A 24,751-nucleotide genomic window follows, 5' to 3' on the forward strand; every position below is an offset into this window, starting at 1 on the left:
GGAAGTGAAAAAGAGGAATTCCAGGCATTAGGGGTGTGGGGACAGTCTATGTAAAAGTGCTGAGGAAAGACATAGAATGTTGTATGCAGGAAACAGCAATAGGTCAGTGGCTGGAAAGAAAAGTGAATGAGGGGGAATAATATGTGACAAGCCTGGAAATGTTAGATAGACTAAGCTTGTAAAGGGCTTTAAATGCCAAACAGGGCAATTGGTATTTGAACCTAGAGGTGATAGGGAGCCATTGAAGCTTCTTGAGCACAGGAATCACAGTCATGTCTTGATGGAAATTAGATGAGTTAATAGCACCAAAGATGGCATCCATTCATTTGAATCCAATGGACATTTGTTGAGGGCTTACCATGTCCAAAGTCCATTCAAAGAAGTATATAGTAAAGTGTGTTGATAAAATTGCCCTTGTTGTGTTCTGTTTCGGGCATTGTGCCCACCTAGAGTTACTTCACTGCATATTGCTAAATCTAGTGGCCTCTTCTCAGACCTCATCCTTCTTGACCTCTCTGCAGCATCTGGCACTGGTGGCTACCTTCTCCTCCTGGACACGATTGTCTTTCTGGCTTTTTGTGACCCTGCTCTCCTGGGTTTGCTACTCCTTGTCAGGTGGTTCCTTCTTGGTCTCTCTTGCTGCATCATCATCCATGTCCCATTTGCTCTGGGTGGGTTTAGCCCAGGGTCCATGGCTCTGTTCTTGGGTTTCTTCTCACTTTTGCGATGAGATCACTCGTCAGCTCCCATGGATTCTACTCTCATCTCTATGCTGATGACTCCCAGATCGATTTTCCCGGCTCTAGTATTTCTCTTGAGCACTAGTCATGGATCGCCAGTTGTCTAGTGGATTTTCCCAACTGGATGCTCCCCAGGCACCCAAAACTCAATGAGTCCAGAACAGGATTCACTATGCCCCAATTCTCCCTTCTTCCACGTTTCCCCATGCTGTTCAGGACACCGGCACTTTCTAGTAAGGTTCAAAAATGTGTAGTCCTTCCAGGCTCTTCTTTCCCCCTTGGCCTCCCATTGATCTTGCTGATTCTACCCCTCATGTGTCTTGTGTCCATTCCCTTCTCTTTACTCAAAGAGCCACTGCCCTAGTTCAAGCCCTCATCACCTCTTGCCCTAGACTATTGACTCTCTCCTCACAGTCTTTTCCCTAATAGTAACCAGCATGTGGACAGCACTGTAGGGTTTGCCAAACACTTTCCAAATATCATCTTATTTTTGTCCTCATGACAACCCTGGGAGATAGGTGCTGTTATTATGCCCATTTTACAGATGGGGACACTGAGGCAGGCAGGTGAAGTGACTTGCTCAGGGTTTAACAGCTGCTCAATGAATGTTCCTAAAGCACAGGAATTGTCGGGTCATGCTTGTTTCAGAAGTTTCATATGTTCTTAATTATATCTAGGATAAAATATAGATTGCTGTTTGCCGTCCACAGTCTGGCTCCGATCTACCTTTCCGGGCTTGTTGTTGTACATCACTTCCCTTCATACAGTTTACATTCTGGCTGGACTAGTCTAACTGTTTGCTGTCTGCTGTACCCTGCATTCCACCTTCGGTCACCGTGCTGCCCCCCATGCCTGGAACGCCCCGCCTCTTCACTTTGCCTTGGAGAGGGTGCTGGACTTGGAGCTCAATCCTCCCTCAGACACTAGTCGTGGGATCCTGGACAAGTCACTTAGCTCTCCCAGCCTCAGTTTCCACTTCTGCTACTTCTCAGGGTCACTGTGAGGATCGAACAAAAAACCATGCATAAAATGCTTTATAACTCAGAAGGCCCCCAGTAATGCTAGTCACTCTTTTTCTTAGAAATTTGAGCATCCTTCAAAGCTCCATCCAAGTCCCATCTCATCTATGGGGCCTCTTCTATTCCTTCCTGCTGCTAATGTCCTCTGCACTCTGGAAATCATTATCAATCCATAATCAATCCACATTCATTAAGTGCCTACCACGTGCCAGGCATTAGGCTAAGTGTTAGGGATACAAAAAGAAGCAAAAGACAGTCCCTGCCTGCAGGGAGTTTGCAGTCGAATAAGGGAGACAACATACAAGCAAATATATTCAAGCTCTATACAGGATAAATAGGAAATAATTAACAGAGGGAAAGAACTGGTATTATACATTATATATATATCTATTTTAAGACATTATATATCTAATGAGATATATCTTGATGCATATACATATACATACATACATACATACATACATACATGTGTGTATGTATATATGTTGTTGATGCTGTTGCTAAGTCTCTTTTCAGTTATGTGTGACTCTCTGTGATTCCATTTGGGGTTTCCTTGGCAGAGATACCTGAGTGCTTTTCTGTTTCTTTCTCCAGTTCATTTTACAATTGAGGAAATCGAGGCAAACAGGGCTAAGTGACTTGCCCAGGGTCACATAGGTGGTAAGTGTCTGAGGCTGGATTTGAACTCATGAAGATGAGTCTTCTTGATTCCAAGCTCCCAATGCTCTATCTACTGCCCCAGCTAGCTGCACACACATGTGCACGCACGCACACACACACACACACATACCCCTGAAACATAATAGGCATATACATGAATAGGATTATATATGATCATATATATTTTATTTGCTTATCTGTGTTGATAAATAGATATGAATATATATAAATATATAATGTATAGGCATATTTCAATGTACTTATCTGTGACCATGAGGTTTCCTAACAGTTTTTTGTACATAAAAGGCACTTAAAGATGCTTTTTCATTTATTCTTTTTTGTCATTATTTATCCATTTGAATATAATGTAAACTCCTCGAGGACAAGGCCTCTTTACCTTTTGTCTTTGCATCCCTATCATGTAGTGCCATGCATGGCCCAGAGAGTTGTCATTCAGTTGTTTTCCATCATGTCCGACTCTCTGTGACCCCATTTGGGGTTTTCTTGGCGAAGATACTGGAGTAGTTTGCCATTTCCTTTGTCGGCTCATTTGACAGATGAGGAAGCTGAGGCAAGCAGGGTTAAGTGACTTGCCCAGGGTGACACAGTTAGTAAGTGTCAGAGGCCAGACTGGAACTCAAGAAGATGAGCCACTAGCTGTCCTAAGCAGGGCCAGAGTAAGCCCTTAATAAACGCTCTCTTGCTTCCTGACTGAATGAATGGATGAATGAATGATTCAGGAATGGGAATGTAATAGCACGTTCAGAGAACCATGAGGTCCCTACTGACTCGAGTCTATCCTGTGGCCACAGACTTCATCCTTTATCCTTACCAGCCTCTCTGCATCTCTGGACTATTGGTTGCCAGGGGACAGCTGGGAGAATGTGGATGGCTTGTCATGGACCATCTCCCCTTCTGAAGAAGAACTCAAAGCCCTGTGGTCAGGGGGTCCCTTTTCATATGTGAGAATGACATGTTTAAAACTTGTGAATGGCCACTCCGCTGATCTGGGCTTGTGAAGAAAATAGGGGTGTAGGGTAGGGTCTTTTAAAAGTTCTGTGTGACATTAGATTGCAGAATCTTCTCATTGTGCTCTTATTCATTCCCATTGCATTATGGGGGATCCCTGACGCAGGCCTATAAACACCCATTTGCACACCCACAATTTGAGCCAAAATGGACCTAAAAGGCCTCTGTCAAAACAGGACTTTAAGAGGGAAAAACCAATCATTTTAAAATGAATCTAAGTTCAGTTGACTCTGCACTTAGGTAAGAAGCTACCCCACATTAGAAAGGAGAGTCTTAATGGTAAGGAGGGGTGATATCCTCACTGAGATCTCCAATTCCTACATCCCTAAATACTTTCTTTTTTTAATTACTTTTTTGTAAATAAACAAGCATTTTTCTCTTCCCACCACTGGGGGAAAAAAGAAAAACAACCCTTATAAGAAACATGCAGAGTAAACCAAAACAAATGACCACATTAGCCCTGTCCAAACACGAGTTCTGTCCATCACCTGTTTGTTAGGATCATTACCTCTGTTCTCACATCTCTTTCCTGTCTCTCCAGCCTCAACCCAGCCATTTCAGCCTTATGCTGTCCTCCATGCTTGGACCTTTGCCCCTCTGTTCGATCTCCACTCGTCTCTTACCAAATCTCAGCCCTGAATAATTCCCAACATTAGCCTCCTCTCCTTCTGTTCAAAAGCCACTGCACACAGCTGGAGGAAGTCCTTACAACTGTCCTAACTTGGCACATTATAAATTCATGTTAGCCAGTTTCAGCCTGTTATTGTTATTCAGCCTTCCTTGTGTCTGAGTAGTTAAGGTGATGGACTAGAAATCCATTGGGGTTTCCCTGGGTAGGTTGGAATCCTACTGATCATGAGTTTCAATCTGCCTCTCCATTACAGCAAGGCAATCCTTTTATTTCTCTCTAACTGATGCCTTGGAGGCAGCTAAGTGGCGAGGTAGATAGAGCACCAGGTCTGAAGTCAGGAAAACTCATCCTCTCTGACCTCAGGCACTTACTAGTTGTGTGACCCTGGCCAAGTCACTTATCCTGTTTACCTTGACTGGTCATCTGTAAAATGGGCTGGAAAAGGAAATGGTGAACCACTCCAGCATCTTTGCCAAGAAAACTCCAAACGGGGTCATGAAGGGGTGGATTTACTCAACATCTACAATAACATCAAAGAGACCAATTGGTACCTCCCAATAACATGTTCCCTTTATTGCTGGGGACACAAGCAAACTTTCCAAACAGCTGAGGTTTGCCCCAAATGTTACCCTCAAATCTTAATGTTTTCAGATAGAAATCCTTCTAAACTGTATTGCAGGTACCCCTTCTTTCTTGAACTGGGGCTACTGGATACAAAGGGCCAGAATCTTGAACATTACTGTCCTAGTTTGTAATAGAGTGATGCCCTCAGTGTCTATTGAGGAACACCAGGCTGATTGACCATCCACAAAATGGCCCCAGGTTACTGTGCTTTTTGAGTTCTTAAGTCTGTTTTTTAAAGTAGCTTTTCCATCTCCCTTCCTTGGTGTCTGCAGTTATTTCTTGCTATTCTTAGTGTAACTGACTCCTGCAGCTACTCTTCCCCACTTCCAATTTGCTGCTTCTAATCTGCTAGAGACTGAGGAAGACCAGATTTCCATGATTATTAAAAATATGTCTAAACTAAGAGTTAACAGGACCTGAGGAGCTCGCCTATGAATAAAGCCATAGCAAAAGGAACAACAGCTGCTTATATCATAAAGTGCATGAGCTTTAGTACCTGACCTTTGCAATGTTTATTTTGGCTGCTCAGAGGCCCCTTCCGAGGTAAAGGATCTATATTAGAGATGGAAGGAACCTCAGAGATTATCTAGTCCAATTCCCTCATTTTACAGATAAAGAAGTCAAAGCCTCTCCAATCCATTTTCCACACAGCTGCCAAAATAATCTTCCTCAGGCATAAGTCTGTCCACATCACAGCCCTGCTCAAGAATTCTCAATGGCTCACTAGCAGTGTCTCTAGGATAAAAGGCAAACTCCTCTGCTTGGCATTTAAAGCCCTTTACAGCCTGCATCCACCTATTTTTCCAGACATATCACATCATTCCCCTTCCTATTATCTTTCTTTCTATTCCTCAAATTCAGCATAACATCTCATCTTCCAACTCCATCCATGGAATGTACTCGCTCATCATTGCTGTCTTTTAGAATCTTTAGCATTTTTCAAGGTTCAACTAAGGGGTTACCCTCTATGGGAAACCCTAATTGTTAATGCTTTCTTCTTCTTCAAACTGTATTGTATTTGTTTATCTGCATAATGGATTTCCCTAGTAGATTGTAATCTCCTTGAGGGCAGGGAATGTTTCCTGATTTCTTTTTGTTTTTCAATTCCCAGCATATAGTAGGTATTTAATAAACCCTTTATTGAGTTGGTTTATTTGCCGGTTTGTGGGTTTGCCTTTGGCCTCAGTTGGAGATGATGACATTAATGATCATTAGTAATTTGCTCTCTTGCGTTGAGGCAGAGTAGAAATAATTCTCCCTCTCCTCAATAACGAGACTAGAATTGAATTTAGAAAGGGAATGGCATTACCCTGGTCTTAGCAACAGAAATGGTGCCCTTAGACTCAAAATAACTCAACCCATATGGTCCTGTTCGACACCAAGGTCTGACTAATGTTTCAGTCTTTCAAAGGATGAGTGAAAGGGGTTTGGTGAAAAATGGAGCCTAGGACCATCATGGAAGTCTGGTGTTCATCCAGTGAGAACAAAGGTACCAAAGGCAAGATTCATTGTTCTCCTGGACTGGTTAAGAGAGAAAAACAATGGCTAATGTTGATGTCAGCCAGGATTTGGATTTTAGCATCCTGCATTTGGGATTGGTTTGGAATTTTCATGAAAAATTTTAGCTTCACAAATAATTGAAATTCAAAGGGTGTGGAGGCCACTTGGAGCTCAGCTAGTCCTGACTACTCATCTTGGAGGGGAGCAAAGTGAACTCTAAGAGGGAATGTCACTTGCTCAGGGTCACATAGCAAGTCAGCTTCAGAGCTGGAATTAAAATCTGTATCTCGGTCTAAATCTCCTTCTCCTGTACTAGGAGGATGCCTGGCATCAAATCCTCTTTTTTTGGGGTGTGGGGAGGGTTGTGGGTCAGGGATGTTGTGTTTGTGTTGATTCTTTGGTTTCCAGCCATTCGTGAGGTTATTTTTCACTTAAATTCTAAGCGAATTCCATGTACCCAACTATATGGTTCACTGGTGACACTGACTGATGTCAACATCATCCAGCCTTTGCTCCTGAACCAGAACTGGATAATGTCTGGTCTTTACAGAAACCTTTGTTATCCCTGGGCTTAAGGCCAGGGTGTGAATTGAGCCAAGGAGGAAACTGCCAAGCTCTTTAGCTCACCTGTTTCTGTGAGGAGAGAGCAATCTCATTGAAATAAGAGATCTAAATAAGTGAGAGATTTGGGTGAAATGGTGATGTCATCAGGGAAAGAATGCTCGGACTAACCAGAATTCCAACCAGAGAGGACTATAGATGCCTGGTAATTCAGAGGCTGAAGGGCAGCTAAGGCCCATCACTGGGGGTAATTATGTAGGGGCTGATTTTAACAGTAGTTTTTTCTCCTTTCCATCACTCTAGCTTTCTTTCATTTCCAATAAGTTCTTGTGTCTTGTACTTGTGACTTGAGATGACCATTCCCGAGAACAGGAATTAGAAAAGAAAAATCAAATAAGAAACACAAGAATGTAAATAGACCTCACTTCTTCACCCTGTGTCTCAGAGAGAGCAGACGCCCTAATTCTCTTTTATCAGAACAAAGATAATCCAATAATTAGGGCAGCAAATAGCATAAATCTGGCTAAAGCTGCCATGAGCCATCTGGCCTGAATCATCCCAGCTTAGACTCCAGAAACTGGTTGTTGGAGAGATGAGGTAAGGCCAGGCCTGAGTGTGGGACATCCAATGGGAATAGGCATTTCACTCAGCCTGGCTTGCCAGGGCAGAAGCTGAGGTTTCCTGGAGACCAATGTGGAGAATTTGCCATTCCCCTGGTCACCTGGAGCACAAGTACACCCTGAGGGTGAGTGGTCCTGTGGGATGGCTCAGGAGGCATCCTCAGACCCATCTCTGCCCTGCCATCACAAATCTTTTTATCTTTAAGATTCAACTCAAGGTATCACCTCCTACAGGAAGCCCTTCCTGATTCCAGTTACTGGGGCATTCTCTTTCTCCCTTCAGATGATCTTGTATTTCCAAAACTGTTTACACATCATAACACTCCTGTACCCAAACAGAAGCTAAGCTACTTATTAAAAATAAGGATAACTGACATTTTATGGAAGGATTACAAAACAATTTTCACCCAGAGGATGAAAGATTTAGAGCTGGTAGAAACCACAGAGGACAGCTAGACCAAACTCCTCTTTTTATGGCTGAGGAAACTGAGGCCCAAAAAAGTTAAGGAACTGGTCCCAGGTCACACAAACAGGAAATGACAGAGATGGGATTCAAATCTAGGTCTTCCCACTTCTTCACAATTAAACCTTAAAACTTCAAGGTATTGTCATCATCCCTGTTTTGGGGATGCTAGTCTTTTCTAGGGAATTGATGTATAAAAGGGTTCCATGACCTGCCCAGGGGCACATAGTTAACAAGGCTCTGGGCTGGAATTCAGACTCAAATCTTTCTGACTTTAGGTCTGGCCAGCACAATGTTGCCTTTTCTTGAGGGCTGGAAATGTTTCTTTCCCGTCTTTATATCATTAGCATCTGGCACAGTGCCTGGCACACAGTAGGTGCTCCATAAATGTTTGCTGAGTTGTGGAATTTTAGCTGTCCCTGTGACAAGTTGGCCTGGGGATAGATGGGGGACATGAGGTCCATGGTTACCCCACAGTTTGGGTTTGGTAAATTTCTAATTGTCACTCATTTGATCTCTCAATCTAATCAACAAACATTGATTGAGCACTGACTGTGTGCAGCCCTTGTGCTTCAGCACATTCTGCCTTGGGACATCTTTGGTATTGTTGCAGTATAGAAGCCACTGGACCCAAATCCCCTCACCATTGTGCAGCTGAGGAAAGCTTCCTGTGTCTGTGGTATAGTGAGCTCTCTGGAAGGAAAAGACTAGCATCCAAATCTCAGTGATGCTACTCGATCAACAAGCATTTATTAAACCCTTACTATGTACTGGGCATTGTGCTTACCAGCTCTGTGACTCTGGGCAAATCACCCAACCACTCTGGGTCACAGCTTCCTCTTCTGCAAAATGGAATAGACAGAGGCCTCCAGAGGTCCCTTCCAGCTCCTTAGTCCTTGACAGACTGTGTCTTAGAACATTAGAGGTGGAACAGGCTTTAGAGATCATCTGTCCTAATCCTCTCCTTTTACAGATAAGGAAACTGAGTTGTAAGTGGGAATTATTTTACCTAGGACAAAAATAGCTGGGAGGAGCTCTCCAGGAGCTGCAGGACCAGAGAAGTCAACTTGACTTGGGTCAGCAGCTTGTCTAGCAGGGGGAAGAGAATCTTCTGGGTCTGGGGAGTGGTGGAAAGGAAGGTTTGGATGGGGGAACCAGGGAGAAGTGAGTCTTCTGGCTTTGGGGAGTGGTGGAAAGGAAGGCTTGAGCAGTAGAGTCTGGGAGAATAGACCCTGGGGGGAGGGAGAATTATGGCACATGATGCCCTGGGGCAAAGTCTCATTGCTACTGGACTAGTTATGAACTGTCAGGAAACTGCTGTTGGGATGCACAGTTTATAGCTGCAGAACCAAGGCTAGAAGTCATGCTTTTCCTCTCTGACACCATCTCCCTTCATGCCTATCACAGTGTAAGATACATGGTAAGGCTCCTGAGAAAGTGTTGCTGAAGGAATGAATGAATATAGTTGAGAAGAGAATCGGGTTTGAGGGAAATAGTACTGGACTTAGAAGTTAACAAGTCCGAGGTTTCCTGAATTCTCCAGGAAAGAGCTATTCTTTTAGCCATTTGACTCAGTATTCAGAAGGTTGGCTTCTGGTACTGGGAAGGAGGTCCAGGTCTAAGCAAGAAATCTTATTATTCTTGTATTTTGGTTCCCACCCTGTCCTTCCATGACTCAGAGCAGGAATGGAGCTGGAAATGGGAAACGCGATACTCCCTCATCCCCTTTAGGCATCGCCGAGAGCTCTGAGTTTTCCCAGGATTGACCAATCAATCAAAAAGTATTTAGGAAGTGCTGTTATGTGCCAGGCACTGTCCAAAGTGCTGGGAAGACAAAGAAAAAAGAAATAATTCTTGCCCTCAAGAAGCTTACTTTCTCTTGGAAGGAAACTCCATGAATCTAGATAAGTAAGTGGAAAATATATCCAAAGTAAACACAACTTCCAGGGTTGGGGGGGGCAGGGCACTAACAACTTGGTGGGTGGGGTGGCACAGAAGAGGTTTCATGTAGGAGGTGGCAATTGATCTGAACCTGGTACTTCTTATGAACCAGTGCCATTGACTCCCAGGGGCTGAGGTGACAATTCCACTGCAAATTCTGGCTGGAGAAGGGATGTGTGGTGAGTGTAGACTTGTCCCAGACTGGGTCCCCGAGTGGATTGACCAAACTGGTTAAAATGGCAGCCAGGGCAAGGAAGCCAATTCTGTTCTCATCATGCCCAGTATGCATGCCCCTCTGACTCTAAAACTACTAACCAGGTTGGACTTTTTCAGGTCTGTAACAAAGGCATCCTGGAGTAGCCAAGAAAACTCTGGATTGTGGAGTCCAAGGATGGGGGTCTGAATACCAGTTCTGATACTTACTGACTTTGTGATGTCACTCTCTGTGCCTCAGTTTTTTTCTCTGTCAAATGAGAGGACTTGACTAGGTGGCCCCTTGGGTGCTTTTGAACTCTAAATTCTGAATCTGAGGAACTGGGATAATTACCCCCCAGTTCTTTGCTCTGGACTACCCAGAGAAAGTTCATCATTCCAGGACCTCTTTTGCCCTAGAGAGAGCCTAGGAAGTGCAGATAGAAAGAATTCCTTTAAATTCCCTGAGGCAAATTTACTGCCTTCTAAGGGAAATCTATGAAAGATGGGATTGGGCTACATAAGCCCTATGGTCCCTTCTAGCTTTCAATGCTATGATACCCCTTCCTCCTGCTTCACCCCTTAAAATGGAAGATACTGGCAATTGCTGGGGTATGCTTCCTATGGCATCACAGCTGCTCGGTCTGTTCTGGCCCAGGCTTCCTTCAGGATCCAGATTCATATTGCTCTCTTTAGTAAAGGCTCTGGATGGGAATGATGGAGGTCTGGAAGGGACCCGAGAAACCATCCGGTCCAATGGCCTCCTCTTACAGAGTTTGTGCCAAGGCTTAGAGAGCCTACCCAACATCACACAGTCAGTATGAAGGCTCGGAAGGGTTAAGCAATTTGCCAAAGTCACAGCCAAGATCCAGGATGTGAACCAAAGGCCTTGAAGTCCAAATCTAGGACTTCAACCTGCGCCCCCTCCCCACCCCCCCACCCCAGGCAAAAGCACTGCTTCCCATTCAGAACAGCAGCCACCCCTCCAGAGGTTGGGGGCCCCAGGGACTACCCAGTACCAGAGTAGGCCTCAGCCTCCAGGCCTGGGCTGTCCTGTTCTTGTAAAATTCTGAGAAAAGGGTATTTATTTCCTCCCTCCTCCATCCGCTTCCACACAGGACTGAGGGTCAGGTGTCAGTAATCTCACTGACTTCCAAGTATAACAAAAACAGACTTTTCTAGCATGGGGGTGACTTCCCCAGTGCTCCCCAAACTAAGTAAAGCCAGAAGGGGCTTCTTGGGATCTGTACCAAGTTTGCCCAGGTCTTCTCCTAGCCTCCATTGAACCCATCAGCCCTTGGGGTGAGGGTGGAGGAGGTCCCCTGCCCCCTCCCCCACTCTTCTCTGCTAACCTCTGAGGCTGCGAGAAGGCTTAATTCCCAACCTTGTGTACTGGTCACTGAGTGAATCCTTCAGCCTAGCCCTGCCTCCATCTCTGCCTTTTCCAACAGGGGGTGCCGGGCGGGGGTCTCCATGAGAGATGCAAAAGGGGAAAAGAAGAGCTGCTCTCCATCCTTTGGAAGCAAAGGCGTAACAGGTGAACGGGGGGTGGGGTGGAGAGGAAGGAGGAGGGGCCAGCAGGGACAAGAGGCTGACAAACCCACAGACATTTTCCCGGGAAAGGGAGGCCCCAGAGAAGGGGGAGAGGGGACAGCCAAGGGTTTTTGAAAGGGCATATACGCCCACGTTTCTTGCTGCCTGCATCGGCAAGCTGACCTGCTCCGCTAGCTACACGAGTGAAAAATGATCCAAATCGCCGAGGGTCCTCTTCCCCCTTCCTCTGTTCCCCTCCCTTCCCCCTGCAGCTCCCTCTGCTTTTCTCTCCCCTTCCCCCTCCACTGAGTCCCTAGGTCTGGGAGGGACAATGCTCAGCTTGCCCAGGGCAGCCGGGCCGGGTGTGTTCAGCAACTGGTGTCTCCCTGGATAGCAGCACCGCCCTGCCAGGGGGAGAAATCGCCAGTCTGGTCCGTGCCCGACATCGTGCAACTGGAGGCTGGGGCCCAGGTGTAGGGAGAGGCTCTGCTGCCGCGGGCCAGCGGCTTGGGGAAGGGTCCTGGATAATCTAGAAGCTGGAACCAATCCTTGGGGATACCTCCTGAAGTTCCAGCCCCCGAGTCCCTAAGCACAGGGGCAAGAAGGAGGAAGACATAGATAGGGAAGGGGGCCTGCTGGATCACCCCCAGTTACTAGGAGGGGAGGGAGGGGAACAAAGGGAAGGGGGGCTTAGGAGGTATGTGTATTGGGGAGGAAAAGGGAGAGTGTCTGGTTGTTTGTGGTGAGGAGCAAAGGGGAAGTGTGTATGTGGGGGGGGGGGTGAAGGAAGAGTGGTGTGTGTGTGTGTGTGTGTGTGTGTGTGCGCGAAAAGGAGGAATATGTGTGTGTGAAGAGAAAGGGAGAGTGTGTTGTATGTGGGGAGGGGCCGGGCAAAGGGTTCTGCGTTGAATGTTGTGTGTATGTTGTAAGGGACGGGGTGGGGGGGGTAGTGTCCGTTCCCTGTGTTGTGGATAGCAGGAGCAGAGCGTTCATTGGGGGTGGGAGGGTGGGGAGCAGAGGAGAGTGTGTTGTGTAAGTTATGGGGGGAAAGAGGAGAGCATTTGAGGTGTGTTGGGAGCAAGCAAAGAGCGTCGTGTGTGTTGTCTGGTAGGGAAGTGGGTTTGTTGTATGTAAGGGTGGGAGGACGGGGGAGAGTGGTGTGTGTGTGTGTGTGTGTGTGTGTGTGTGTGTGTGTCTTGGCGGCGGCGGTGGATAGGAGAAAGCGGAGAAGAAAAGTCAAATACTTGGGAACTTACTGCAGTCGTCCGACTCGTAGCCCTCCCCGTCTATGTCTTCCTCCGGCTTGCTGCTGCTGCCGCTGCCGCCGCCGCCGCCGCCGCTACCACCGGGCTGGGGCTGGGGCTGGGGCGGGGGCTGCCGCTGGCGGGTAGGGCTGGGGCCATAGGCACCAAACAGCTGGTCCACATCCTCTTCGTCGTCCCTGGGGGGATCGGAGGGGCTGACCGAGGCTTGGCTGGCTCCGGCCTGCTGGGAGCCGCTCCGGCTGACTGCCGTCGGGAGCCCCCGGGGGAAGCGGGGGAAGTAGTCGGAGATTTGTTTGATGGGCTTGATGGGACCCGGGCACACGTCAATGGCCATATGCTCCTGAATGCTGATGGTGGTCTTTTCTCCCCGCCGGAGTGTCATGCAGGCAGCTCTGGCCCCCCCGAGCCCCTCGGAGAACGAGCCGGGCCAGGGCACGAAGCTCCCGAAAGGGCGCGGGCAGCGAGGTGCAGTGAGCCGGGGAAGCTGGGCGCGCTTCACCAAGAGCCGGGTGCCGCGCCGGTGCCCTCCTCCAAAGCCCCTGCTGCTGCTGCTCCCGCCGCCGCCGCCGCCGCTGCTGCCTCCGCCTCCGTGGCCACCGTGCGCATCGCGCCCGCCGCCGCCGCCGCCGCTGGCTCTGCCGCCGCCGCCGTGCCCCTTCCCGCCGCCGCCACCGCCGCGTTCCGCGCCCCCAGACGGTCCGGAGCCTGCTAGGAGCGGGCAGTGAGCGCGCCGCACTGGACTCAGCCGGTGGAGAAGTGCGAGGCCGACAGGGACTGACAGGCAGGGGGTGGGCCCTGCCGGCGTCACTGGGTAGCAACCAAGCAGGATGGAGGGAGCGAAGGAATGAGGGCTGCAGAAGATGAACACTGGCACTCACACACTCACAGCCCAGGCCGTAGGAGCCAGGTGCACAGGGACCCAAGGAGCGGGCCCGGGCCCCCTGGCTAACCTGCACACACCATCGCAGCCGCCCGAACGCAAGCACACACTTAGACGCTGGCGTTCTCCCAGCAGAGATGTACTGCCCCCCAACACACACTCCAGAAACTCACTGTATGGCAGCTGGAAGGGTCTGGGGGACTTGGACTGAGGATCAGAGCCACCAGCTCCTCAGCGAAGGTAAAGGAGATTGTTTTTCAGCTGCTAGGAAACATGAATAGAGGTGGCCTGAGTGGAGACATCCTTGCTTAAAGGTCCCCTGTGCATATGTGCTTCTGAGGCAGTCTAGCGGAGTGTAAGGTTCTGGGCTTGGAGTCGGAGGACCCAGGTTCCAATCCTGACTCGACTACCTGTGTGACCTTGGGAGACAGATCTCCCTGCTCTGGGCCTCAGTTTACTTACCCATCAAATGAGAGGCACGGTGAGATGGTTTCTCAAGTGTCCCTTCAGCTCCAAGTTAGAATACTAATAGCTGGCATTTATGGGGCCCTTTAAGATTTGCAGAGCACTTTACATGTATTGTCTCATCTGATCATTACAGTAACCACCCCCATTTTACAAGAAAGGAAACAGGTTTAGAGAGATGATTTTTCCTGGGTCAGGAAGTGGATTCAAACTCTTCTGAGACCCACAGGCTTTTCTTCTTTCAAATACCACAGGTGGCCAAAAGTACATACAAGCAGAAAGTCAGCCCCGACTGTCTAGTCTCTGATGGATAGGTACCCAGCCCACAGCTGTACCCAGTGTGGGCTAGGACAAGGGCCAATGGGAATCCTTCCCCGGAGTGTGTTGGCATGGCTGGCCTCTGGGCGAGGCATATGCAGAGCTATAATGATGGGTCTTGCTTCCTAACAGAAAAGTACAATATGGGAACGCAAGTCAAAGTAGTGGCCGTGTCTGACAAAGTATGTGTCATTTTGTTCTTAACAGTTCCCTACCTCTCTGCTGAGAGTGTGTCAGAGCTCTGGAGTAAAAACTGGTCCTTCTCTCCCTCCCCCCCTCCCTCTTTCTCTCCCTTCCTCCCTCCCTCCCTTCCTTCCTTCCTTCTTTCCTTCCTTCCTTCCTCCCTTCTTTCCTCCCCCCTCCCTTCCTTCCTTCCTTCCTTCCTTCCTTCCTCCCTCCCTCCTTCCTTCCTTTTCCTTCCTTCCTTTCCTCCTTCTTTCCTTTCTCCCATCCTTCCTTCCTTCCTTCCTTCCTTCCTCTCTCTTTCTATATCTCCCTTTCTTTCTTTTCTTTCCTAACAGTCTGACACCAACATTTTGTATTGTTAGAAGGTGACTACGGGAGTGGGGCTTGGCCCCTTCCTTCATAGCTTGCTCGTTGGTGCCACTTCTACAGGCTTCATGACATCTGGCTGCTCTGGAGAGCCAGAGAAAGACTCAGTATGCAGTGTTTCAAATGCATTGTTGGCTCAGCTCCACAGTAGCTGGGAGTCTGGGGCCTGGCTATTGGACTTGTGAAGTTACATTTGTTCAGAGTCTTACAGTTGGTCATCAGTTTGTCATCCTTATAGAGCCTCCACACATCAGATTTGTGAAGGTGATTGTCTCCTGGCACCAGATCATGAGGAGCACATCCCATCCTAAATTCTCTCCCCTCCTCCCCCAATTAGCAGCCCAATGGAGCTTTCATTCAACTGGGGGTAAGGTGGGAGAGATATACAACCTGAAACCTTCACTTAAGCTCAACAAGTGTTTGTTGTACAATGTCTGCTGTGGGTCCAGGCTTGCTCTAAGAGACATGAGGATACTGGAAAAGGATTCTGTAGTCAGTGAAAGCTAACAGCTGGGTCATCATCTGCTCTCAGAGGTTGGAAGAAGCAATGATCTTTTCCATCTACCCATAAAACAATTAGATTACTGCCCCCACCAGGCCTGCAGGTGGGTAGTACATGTACCATGGCTCTCATATTATGGATGGAGAGATATTCCCAGAGAGGTGCAGAGTCTATCAAGTCTATCAGCTGTCAATCACAAGTATTTATTAAGCACTTGCTGTGTGCCAGGGATTGTGCAAATTATTAAAGATTCAAAGAAAAAGCAAAACCAATACCTGCCCTAATAGAGCTGACATTCTAGTGGGAGGGGCAAGGTGTGTATGTGTGTGTCTATCTATCCATACACACATTCATGTATAAATATACACACATATATGTGTACATCCTAGTGAGAGGGTCAAAGTGTGTATGTGTGTATCTATCCATACTCACATACATGTATAAATATACACACATATATGTGTACATTCTAGTGGGAGGGACAAGGTATGTATGTGTGTGCCTATCTATCGACACATATATACATGTATAAATATATTATGCACACATATGTGTACATCTACTTTGTATGAATCGCACACATCCATAGATACATAGACACATATATGTGATTCATACAAAATAGATGCAAGGTAACCTTGGGGGGAGGACACTGGGATGGGGAAGGAATGGGACTGAGCAGAGTTGGGATGGGAGAAGGCCTCCTTCAGAAGCTGTTTCTTGAGCTGAGTCTTGAAGAAGTCAGAAGTTCCGAGACCAAGGTGAGAACAGAGAGCATTTCAGGTACATTAGACAGCCAGTGCAAAGGCAGATGGGAGATGGAATGGCACGTGTGAGAGGCACAGGCCAGCCTGGTTGGAGCATAGAGTGCATGGAAGGGAATAATGCATGAGAGAAGACTTGAAAGGGCCAGATTATATAGAACTTTAAATGAAAAACAGAGCTGATATATTTGATTGTACAGATAATGGGAAGCCACCGGAGTTTATTGACTAGGGAGGGTGACATGGTCACACCAATGCTCTAGGAGAATCTCTTTGGTTACTGCATGGAGGATGAATTGAAGGAATGAAGGCAGGGAGTCCAGTTAGCAAGCTAGTGCAATAGACCAAGCAAGAAGTGATCAGGACCTCTAAGCCGCCAAGGAGGAGGCTGTCGAGGAAGAGAGGAGCGAATGTACCAGTGAGATGTTGTGGACGTAGAAATGACAAGATTTGCCAGCTGATTGGATGTGCAGCGTGAGAGTGAGGAGTTAAGGATTAACACTGAAATTGTGGCTCTGAAGGACTGGCAGGATGCTCAGTGCCCTTGACAGGAATAGGGAAGTTAAGAAGAAGGGTGGATTTTTTTTGGGGGGGGGAAATAATGAGTTCCATTTTGGATATGTCTTAGACACCTATACATGGGATATCCAGTTTGGAATATCCAGCAGGCAGTTGGTGATTCATCAATCAGCATTTATTAAGCACCTACTGTGTGCCAAGCACTGTGCTGGGTGCTGGGGGTACCAACACAATGAATGAAACAATCCCTACAGGGACTTATCCAGTGTGGGACTGGAGCTCAGGAAAGAGAATAGAGCTAGAAATAGCTATCTATGTACACATACATACATACATACATACACACATGCGATATGTAACACATTTTTGTTGTTCAACTGTTTCAGACATGTATGACTCTTCATGAACCTATTTGGGGTTTTCTTGGCAAAGATCCTGGGGTGATTTGCCATTTCCTTCTCTAGTTCATTTGACAGATGAGGAAACTGAGGCAAATAAGGTTAAGTGACTTACCCAGGGTCACACAGCTAGTAAGTGTCTGAGCTTGGATTTGAACTCAGATCTTCTATTGTGCCACCTAGCTGCCTATAACATAAACAATAACATGTAATATATTACACATTTAACAATCTAACTACATTATATAGAGATATAAGTACATATATACATGTATGTAACACACATATGACCACACACATAATATATACATACATATACACATGCACACACATACATGTAATCTGGGGATCTCTAGCTAATGTCAGAAATAGGATTGGAGCTCAAGCCTCCTGGATCTTCCTACTATGTGCTTCTGCTCTGACATGACGCTTCCTCTAAATCCCTTTGTCTCTCAGAGGAGGGAAGGGTCATCATTGACCAGAGTCATCACATGGAGACATTTTTAATATGTGATATTATCTGTCCACCACTGACTTCCCCAAAGCAGGCAATCCCCGCGTTATCATTCCTTACCCTTACCTCTGCATACCACTTAAAAACAGCTTCTTTTTACTGTTATCTTTAAAATCATCTTCATCTCCCAACAGGCCCATCTCTGTCCTCTATAAAAAGGAAATGAAATCAAAGCAGTTTGCCATAACTAAGTAACTTTCCTTACACCCAACAGTGTATGTATGCAGTATTCCAAACTCATAGCCCCCACCAGTCTGCAAAGGATGGAGGTGGGGTATGCATTGCACTTACTGTTACAGTTATAACTGATCTTTGTGTCATGCTTTATGGTTTTCAAGTGCTTCTCATTGGAGTCCTCCAATAGCTCTTGGAAGGCAGATGCTACTATCTCCCCACCCCCATTTTACAGAGGGGGAGACTGAGGTACAAAGATGCAGTGATTGACTCAGACTGACAACTAATAAATGTCAGAGGGGAAGACCTGAACTGAGGTCTTCCCAACTCCAAGGCTTGAGCTGTTCTTTCCTCTTTTTGGAGGGTGGGTAGCAGGTTATCGATCTTCTTTGGGGAGTAGCTCCTCAGGGCTTGGGGCTGTGATGAGTTGGAAGATGGGCAGAATAGGGAGACTTGCCTTCTTCAGACAAAGGGGGCATTGTGGCTTCCATGTTCCATGTTCCAGAGATTTAAGGAGAATTGAGTTGGGAAAGGGGGAGATACTGAGCTCCTTCTAAGGACGATCTGAGGTTTGGGTGGGGAGGGATAAGGAGGGGCAGTGCAGTCTCCCACAGGTCAGGCCAGACTCACAAAATTGGATTTCTCATTTCCAGGAATGTTTAAGGAGATTAGTTCTCAAATAGTCACAAAAATGACTTTTCTATGACAGAGGAGGCTGTATCACTAAATCTATTATGTAATGTCAGCTCAGCATAATGAAAATGTATAAATATAATAAATTATAAAGTAGCTAGCATTTGTAAAGTGCTTTGCTGTTTACCAAGTCTTGTCTCATCTGTCCCTCTGAGAAGGATTTCTCCAAGGTCACCGATGATCCTCAGTCACCAGATCCCGTGGCTGGTTCTCAGTCCTCATTCTTCTTGGCCTCTCAGCAGCAACTGACTACCCTCCCTCCCTGCTCCTTCCCAGGTTCTCCCAATTCTCCTCCTCCCTCTCCTTCATTTTATTTACACACATTTCTCAGACTAGAATGTAAACCCCTTGAAGGCATGACCTTTAAGCCCATAGATTTAGAGCTGGAAGAGAATAACCCTCTCATTTTACAGATAAGAAAATAGAGGCCCAGACAGGTCAAGTTACTTGTCCAGGGTCACAGAACTAGTAAACGTGTGAGGCAGGATTTAAATTTGGGTTTTCCTGACCTCAGGTCCAGCATTTAATCTACCAACCACATATTGCCTCATTAAGTTACAGATGAGGAAATAGGGCCCAGGGAAATGTAGTGATTTGCCCAAGGTCATATAGGTAGTAAGCATAAGAGATAGGATAGAACCTACTGTACCATAATAGAACCTGCACCTCCTGATTTCTGATTGGCTGCTCTTTCCTACCCCATCATCACCCTGGCTTTTCACCCCAAATCCTCACTGAAAGTGGGAGGGCAGAGCAGACAAGGGTGACTGTCCCCCAGCCCCATTTGTTTCTCTGTGATCATGAGTGTTGGGAGCTTGATCAATAATATTCGTAAGCACTTACGTTTCTGTTATGACTAAATGAGTCTTTTGAATTAGCTTTTTTTGGGGTGGAGAGCAGCTAAAGATAGGTGGGCAGCAACAACTGGATGTAGGGAGTGAAATCTTAGAGATTGAGTTCCATCCCTTCGATTTTCAGAAGATGAAACCATGCCTCAGACTGGGAAGTGACCTGCCCAAGGTCACTTAGCTAATTAGTGACAGAGCAAGGTCTAGTGGACTCTCCAGTGGAACTGGCCCAAGAAATACCTTGAGGAGCTACTTTGAAGCCCAACTTTCAACAAAGGAACATGCTCAGAGATGGCCAAGAGTCAGTGGCAGGAGAAGGGCCAGCCCACTGAACAAGTCAGAAGACATCATCATCATTCATCTCTACTTGGATCATCTAGCCTTTGAGGCTCAGAGAGCTGTCCATGGTCACACAGATAGCAAGTGGCTGAGTCAATGTTCAAAGGACGGCCCTTATCTACAAATCAGTGATCTTTCTAGTGCATCCTTAGACTCATCAATCATTGAGAGAATGTTGTTGCAAGTGACCAGACAAGGCTGGACTTGCCAATGATTAGTGTTTATTGTCTCTCTGTCTTTCTTTGCCTTTGATGAGACAATTTCGGTATCCTTTCTAACATCCACAGATGACCTCAAAGTCGCTGAATTTTATAAGTGTTGTAGCCCAACTAGTGGAATGGGAACTTCTCAAGAGGACAAGAACATCTCTGTTTTGGTCTTTATACCTCCTAGTGCCTGGAATACAGTAAGCTCAAAATAAATGGGAGAAGAGTTCAGTGGCTGGGTCAGTCTTCCTCAAGCTGAAGCTGAGGATTTATCTTCAGTGACAATCTCCATTTGACAGTGACCTTCTGTCATCAGATCTTCTCATTTCCCATTCACCCTTATCCCAACTACCTAAGGTCCTTCATTGTGGTGACTCACGCAGACATGTGCCTTCCTGGGCAATGTCCCATGCTCCTGACCTACTCTTTTAGCTTATCTACAGTTAGGTCCCAATTAGCATATTGAGATCCACACTATTCAAAGTTATAATTATGTACAAGATGGTAATTGGTTCTGGCCCAAAGGAAATATGCAATGTGAATTCTAATAATGGGACCATTTCAGGGGATTCTTTCAATACCTGGCTGTATTCTGTATTACATTCTCCCAGCATTTTGTTCTCCATTTTCCCAAGTGACAGAGGACCTCATCTGACAACCTTATCCATGCTAAAATGTTATTGGTCTTTGTTAGGACCAATGTGCCATAGTGGAATGTGTCCTGGCTCTGGAGCCGGAGGACCCATGTTCAAATCCCACCTCAGGCAGTTACTACCTCTTTGCAAGTCATATAACCTTCATGGGCCTCAGTTTCTTCCCCTGTAAAGTGAAGGGTTAAAGACTCCTTCCAACCCTAAATCTATGATCTTGCCAGTAACATATGGATGTCTCAAAAAGAGCCTTCTGGAGACACAGGGTCATCACCTAAAGGAGAAAGTGACCAATCATGAGAATGGATTTCATCTACTAGGTCAGGTAGAGAGAAGAGTATTTGAGGCAAGTGGGCCTTTCCGGATGCGTGCAGAAGACCTTGGATGTTGCTGTGTGGATCTGATACAGAGATGGCATTGACATAGGTGATCAATAAAGCACCGAGGTGGATTGATATAGAAGTGGTACTGAGACCAGACATCATCTGGAATATTCTTGGCACTTTCAATAAATTCACTTGGGCCTTTGTATTCTCAATGGACTATTTCCAGTCATTGATTATATGTAGATGAAAGTTGAAGGGGGAGGTGGTGGACAGAGCCAGCAGAGGCCCTCCTCCTTCCTTAGCTGAAGGGAATCAAGAAGTATCGGCTCAGGAAGAAAGGAAAATGGGACTGGGTGCAGTATGGAAAGAACACCACAACTGAGAAGGAAAGAGATTTCCTTCCTCTCAATAGAGAGGTGATGGGCCATGGGGGTGGAATGCTGTACACACTGTCAGACATGGTTGATGTATCTTTGGCTTTACTTAGCTTAACTGCTTCTGTTTGTTAGAAAGATAAGTTTTGTGGAGTTGTGAACTGATCCAGCCATTCTAGAGAGCAATTTGGAACTATGCCCAAAGGGCTATAAAAATGTGCATACCCTTTTACCCAGAAATACCACTTCTAGGGCTGTATCCCAAAGATATCATAAAAATGGCAAAAGGACCCATATATACAAAACTACTTATAGCAGCTTTTTTTTGTAGTGGCCAAGAACTGGAAATTTAGGGAATGCCCATCAATTGGGGAGTGACTGAACAAGTTGTGGTATATGTATGCAATGGAATATTATTGTGCTGTAAGAAATGATGAGCAGGTGGACTTCAGAAAAACCTGGAAAGACTTACATGAACTGATGCTGAGTGAAGTGAGCAGAACCAGGAAAACATTGCATACAGTAACAGCCACATTATGTGATGACTGACTTTGATAAACTTAGCTCTTCTCAGCAATGCAAAGACCTAAAACAACTCCAAAAGACTCCTGATGGAAAATGCCATCCACATCCAGACAAAGAACCATGGAGTCTGAATGCAGAGCAAAGCAGACTATTTGCTCTCTTTTTTCATTTTGTTTTGTTTTATTTTTTCTTTCCCATGGTTCCTCCCATATGTTCTAATTCTTCTTTACATCATGACTAATGTGAAAATATGTTTAATAGGAATGTATATGTAAAGCCTATATCAGATTGCATGCCATCTTGGGGAGGGAGGCAGAGAAAATGTAAAACTTATGGAGTCAATGTTGGAAACTAAAAATAAACTAATAAATCTGTTAAAAAAAGAAAGATAAGTTTTGTGAGTAGATTATCGGAATGTTGACCACGATGTAAAAAATTCAATGTGAATCACTAATAAAACTTTAAAAAAATTTAAAGAAAGAGTGCTGACCTTGGATTCAGAAGACCTGAGTTCAAGTTCTATTTTTCTCGAACTTTGGGCAACTCATCTTCCCTCCATTTGGGAGCCAGGTGCCAGTGCAGACCCAGAGGAAAGGCATCTTGCTTCAGAGGAAAGAGGCAACTTGGAGTCATAGGATCTGAATTCAAATTCTACCGTTGCTATTTCTGATGGTGTGATCTTGGGTAAGGTTCCCCCTCTGTAAAACAGGAGCATTTGCTTAGATGCCACTGAGGTCTCTTACAGTTCCAAATCTTTAAGGATTCTTTTAGGACTAGAGGATTTGACTTAGCCAAATGATGCTAAATCTCTTGCTAGGTTGGGGTTGACTCCCAAGACTAAGGTTCCCCTAGCAGGGTCAGTGAAATAAAAGAGCTAAGGAAGCCCAGGGTGGTCCTTCATATGTATCACTGAAGGCAAGAGTCACTTTGTGTTTTTCTCCCTTTTAAAAACCCTACTTAGCAGTCAAGTCCTGAGGAACCCAAAGGGATATTTGTTTGGGGGAGTTGTTTCGGAGACAAAAGATCAGGGGATGAGTTAGGTAGATAGGGCCCTTTCCACAGGGGGACTAGAATGAGGGGAACCTCAAGAGGCAGTATAGTAGAGAGGAAACTGAAGCTGGAGTCAGAAAGAACTGGGTTCAAATCCCGCCTTTTATGCTGGGTAAGTCTGGGTAAGTCACGTAACCTCTGTGTCTCATACTGGCCAGTGAAGGGGTTGGAGTAGATAATCTCTGAGATTCCTTCCACCTCTAAATTGATGAGCTTCATTTTAGGGTTCACAGAGGCTGGTAATCAAATTTGTTGTCCCCTCCCCACTCTCCCCTCACCCTCATTTATAAAACCCACCATAATGGCTTTTGGATGATCTCTTCCATGGTCCTTGGGCTTTGTCTGAATCCTAACTGGGAGCTGATTGCAAGCGCTTTTTTCCCTCCCCCTCCACAAAGCCCACCGTTTGGGGGTTATTGGTTCTCTGGTCCCCTGCTTTATCTTTATGGATAACTGGGAGCTGAGTGTAACCCCTCTTGTTCTCTCCACCACCATCAGCCCCGCTGTGTGCTCAGCTTAGAGGCTGAGGTTAGATCTTTACCTGCCAGGGAGCGATGTAGCCCTGGATTAGCCTGTCTCTCGCTGTGGATCAGATGCTAGGAACAGATGATGCTGAGCCCAAGGGAAGGAAGCAGCCAGAAATAACCTGGAGGCGGGAAGATGAGGACCCTCAATGATAACAGAGGTGGAGGTGTATGGGCAAAAGGGACCAAGTGAAGCCTGAGGCACAGCCCCTTTCCTCAGTGGGGATCAGACAAAGGCAACCTTGCCCCCTTCTGCTAACGCAGTGTGACTCACTGGTGTGGGTGAGCACGGGACAAACCTCCAGATCTGTCGATCCCATGGCATGGCAGAGATTTATTTCTCGTCTTTTGAGCATGTGCAAAGTGCCCTCAAGAGGCTCCCCCCAGGCCCTGCAGCACCTCCCTCCTCCCAGCACTTTGGACTGAGCCCTAGAGAAGACCGGCAGGAACTGACGCTGAGCACAGTGAGTCAAAGCAGGAGAATCATTGACACTATGAGCACATTAACAGAAAGGAAGGTAGCCTGGAAAAGCCTCAGGACTCTGACCGACGCAGCCACCAGCGGAGACTTTGGAGAGGCCCAGAGGCCTTGATTAGAGCTGGAAGGGACCTCAGAGGCCCCATTTTACAGATGGAAAATTAAGTGGTTTGCCCATTTATAAGTAGTAAGTGTGTGAAGCAAGACATGAAGCCAGACTTTCTTGACTCCAAAGTCTAGCGATCTACTTACTATCTGATGTTGCCTCCCAGATGGTAAAGCTTGTGGCTGCTATGTGGTAGAGAGGTGGTGGACTGTTGGTGTGGAATGGGGCATATGTTATCTGGCAAGGACAAAGTTCTGGTTTATTTGACACAGAGAGAAAGAGAGAGACAGACAGACAGAGAGATGGAGACAGACACACACACACAGACAGAAACAGACAGAGACACAGAGATAGAGACAGACACATACAGAGAGACAGAGAGAGACAGAGACAGACAGAGAGATGGAGACGGAGAAAGACATACACACACAGACCGAAACAGAGACAGAGACAGGTAGATACAGACAGCAATATTTTTTGAAGCATCAATAAAACATTTTGAAAAAGAGAAAGAACTCTGTACTGAGAGAGATGAGCTCTAGACCCTGCTCTGTCACTAACTAGCTGTGTGACCTTGGGCAAGTCACTTCCCAGTCTGAGGCCTGGTTTCATTCCCTGTAAATTGAAAGAGTGAAACTCAATCTCAAAGGGCTCTTCTGACTTTGGAGCTATGACCCCATTAATCTCAAGATCTCTGGAAAGAAACCATGTATGAACCTTATTTTTTGTAAAACCTTTCCTGCCTCCCCATCATCAAATCCTCCCTAG

At 46.4% G+C, this 24,751-nt stretch overlaps 1 protein-coding gene across 1 annotated transcript in view; it reads right to left on the bottom strand.

Annotated features, from left to right (window-relative positions):
- Positions 1 to 13,160, bottom strand: part of DOC2B (double C2 domain beta) — a 60,851-nt gene extending 47,691 nt beyond the window's left edge. The window contains 3 exon segments of the mRNA XM_036769260.1: positions 12,770 to 12,819; positions 12,860 to 12,900; positions 12,903 to 13,160. Coding sequence (XP_036625155.1) covers positions 12,770 to 12,819; positions 12,860 to 12,900; positions 12,903 to 13,160 — 349 coding nt within the window.
- Positions 13,161 to 24,751: the final 11,591 nt, after the last annotated feature.

The sequence above is a fragment of the Trichosurus vulpecula genome, chromosome 7 (assembly GCF_011100635.1).
Source record: "Trichosurus vulpecula isolate mTriVul1 chromosome 7, mTriVul1.pri, whole genome shotgun sequence".
Lineage (NCBI taxonomy): Eukaryota > Metazoa > Chordata > Mammalia > Diprotodontia > Phalangeridae > Trichosurus > Trichosurus vulpecula.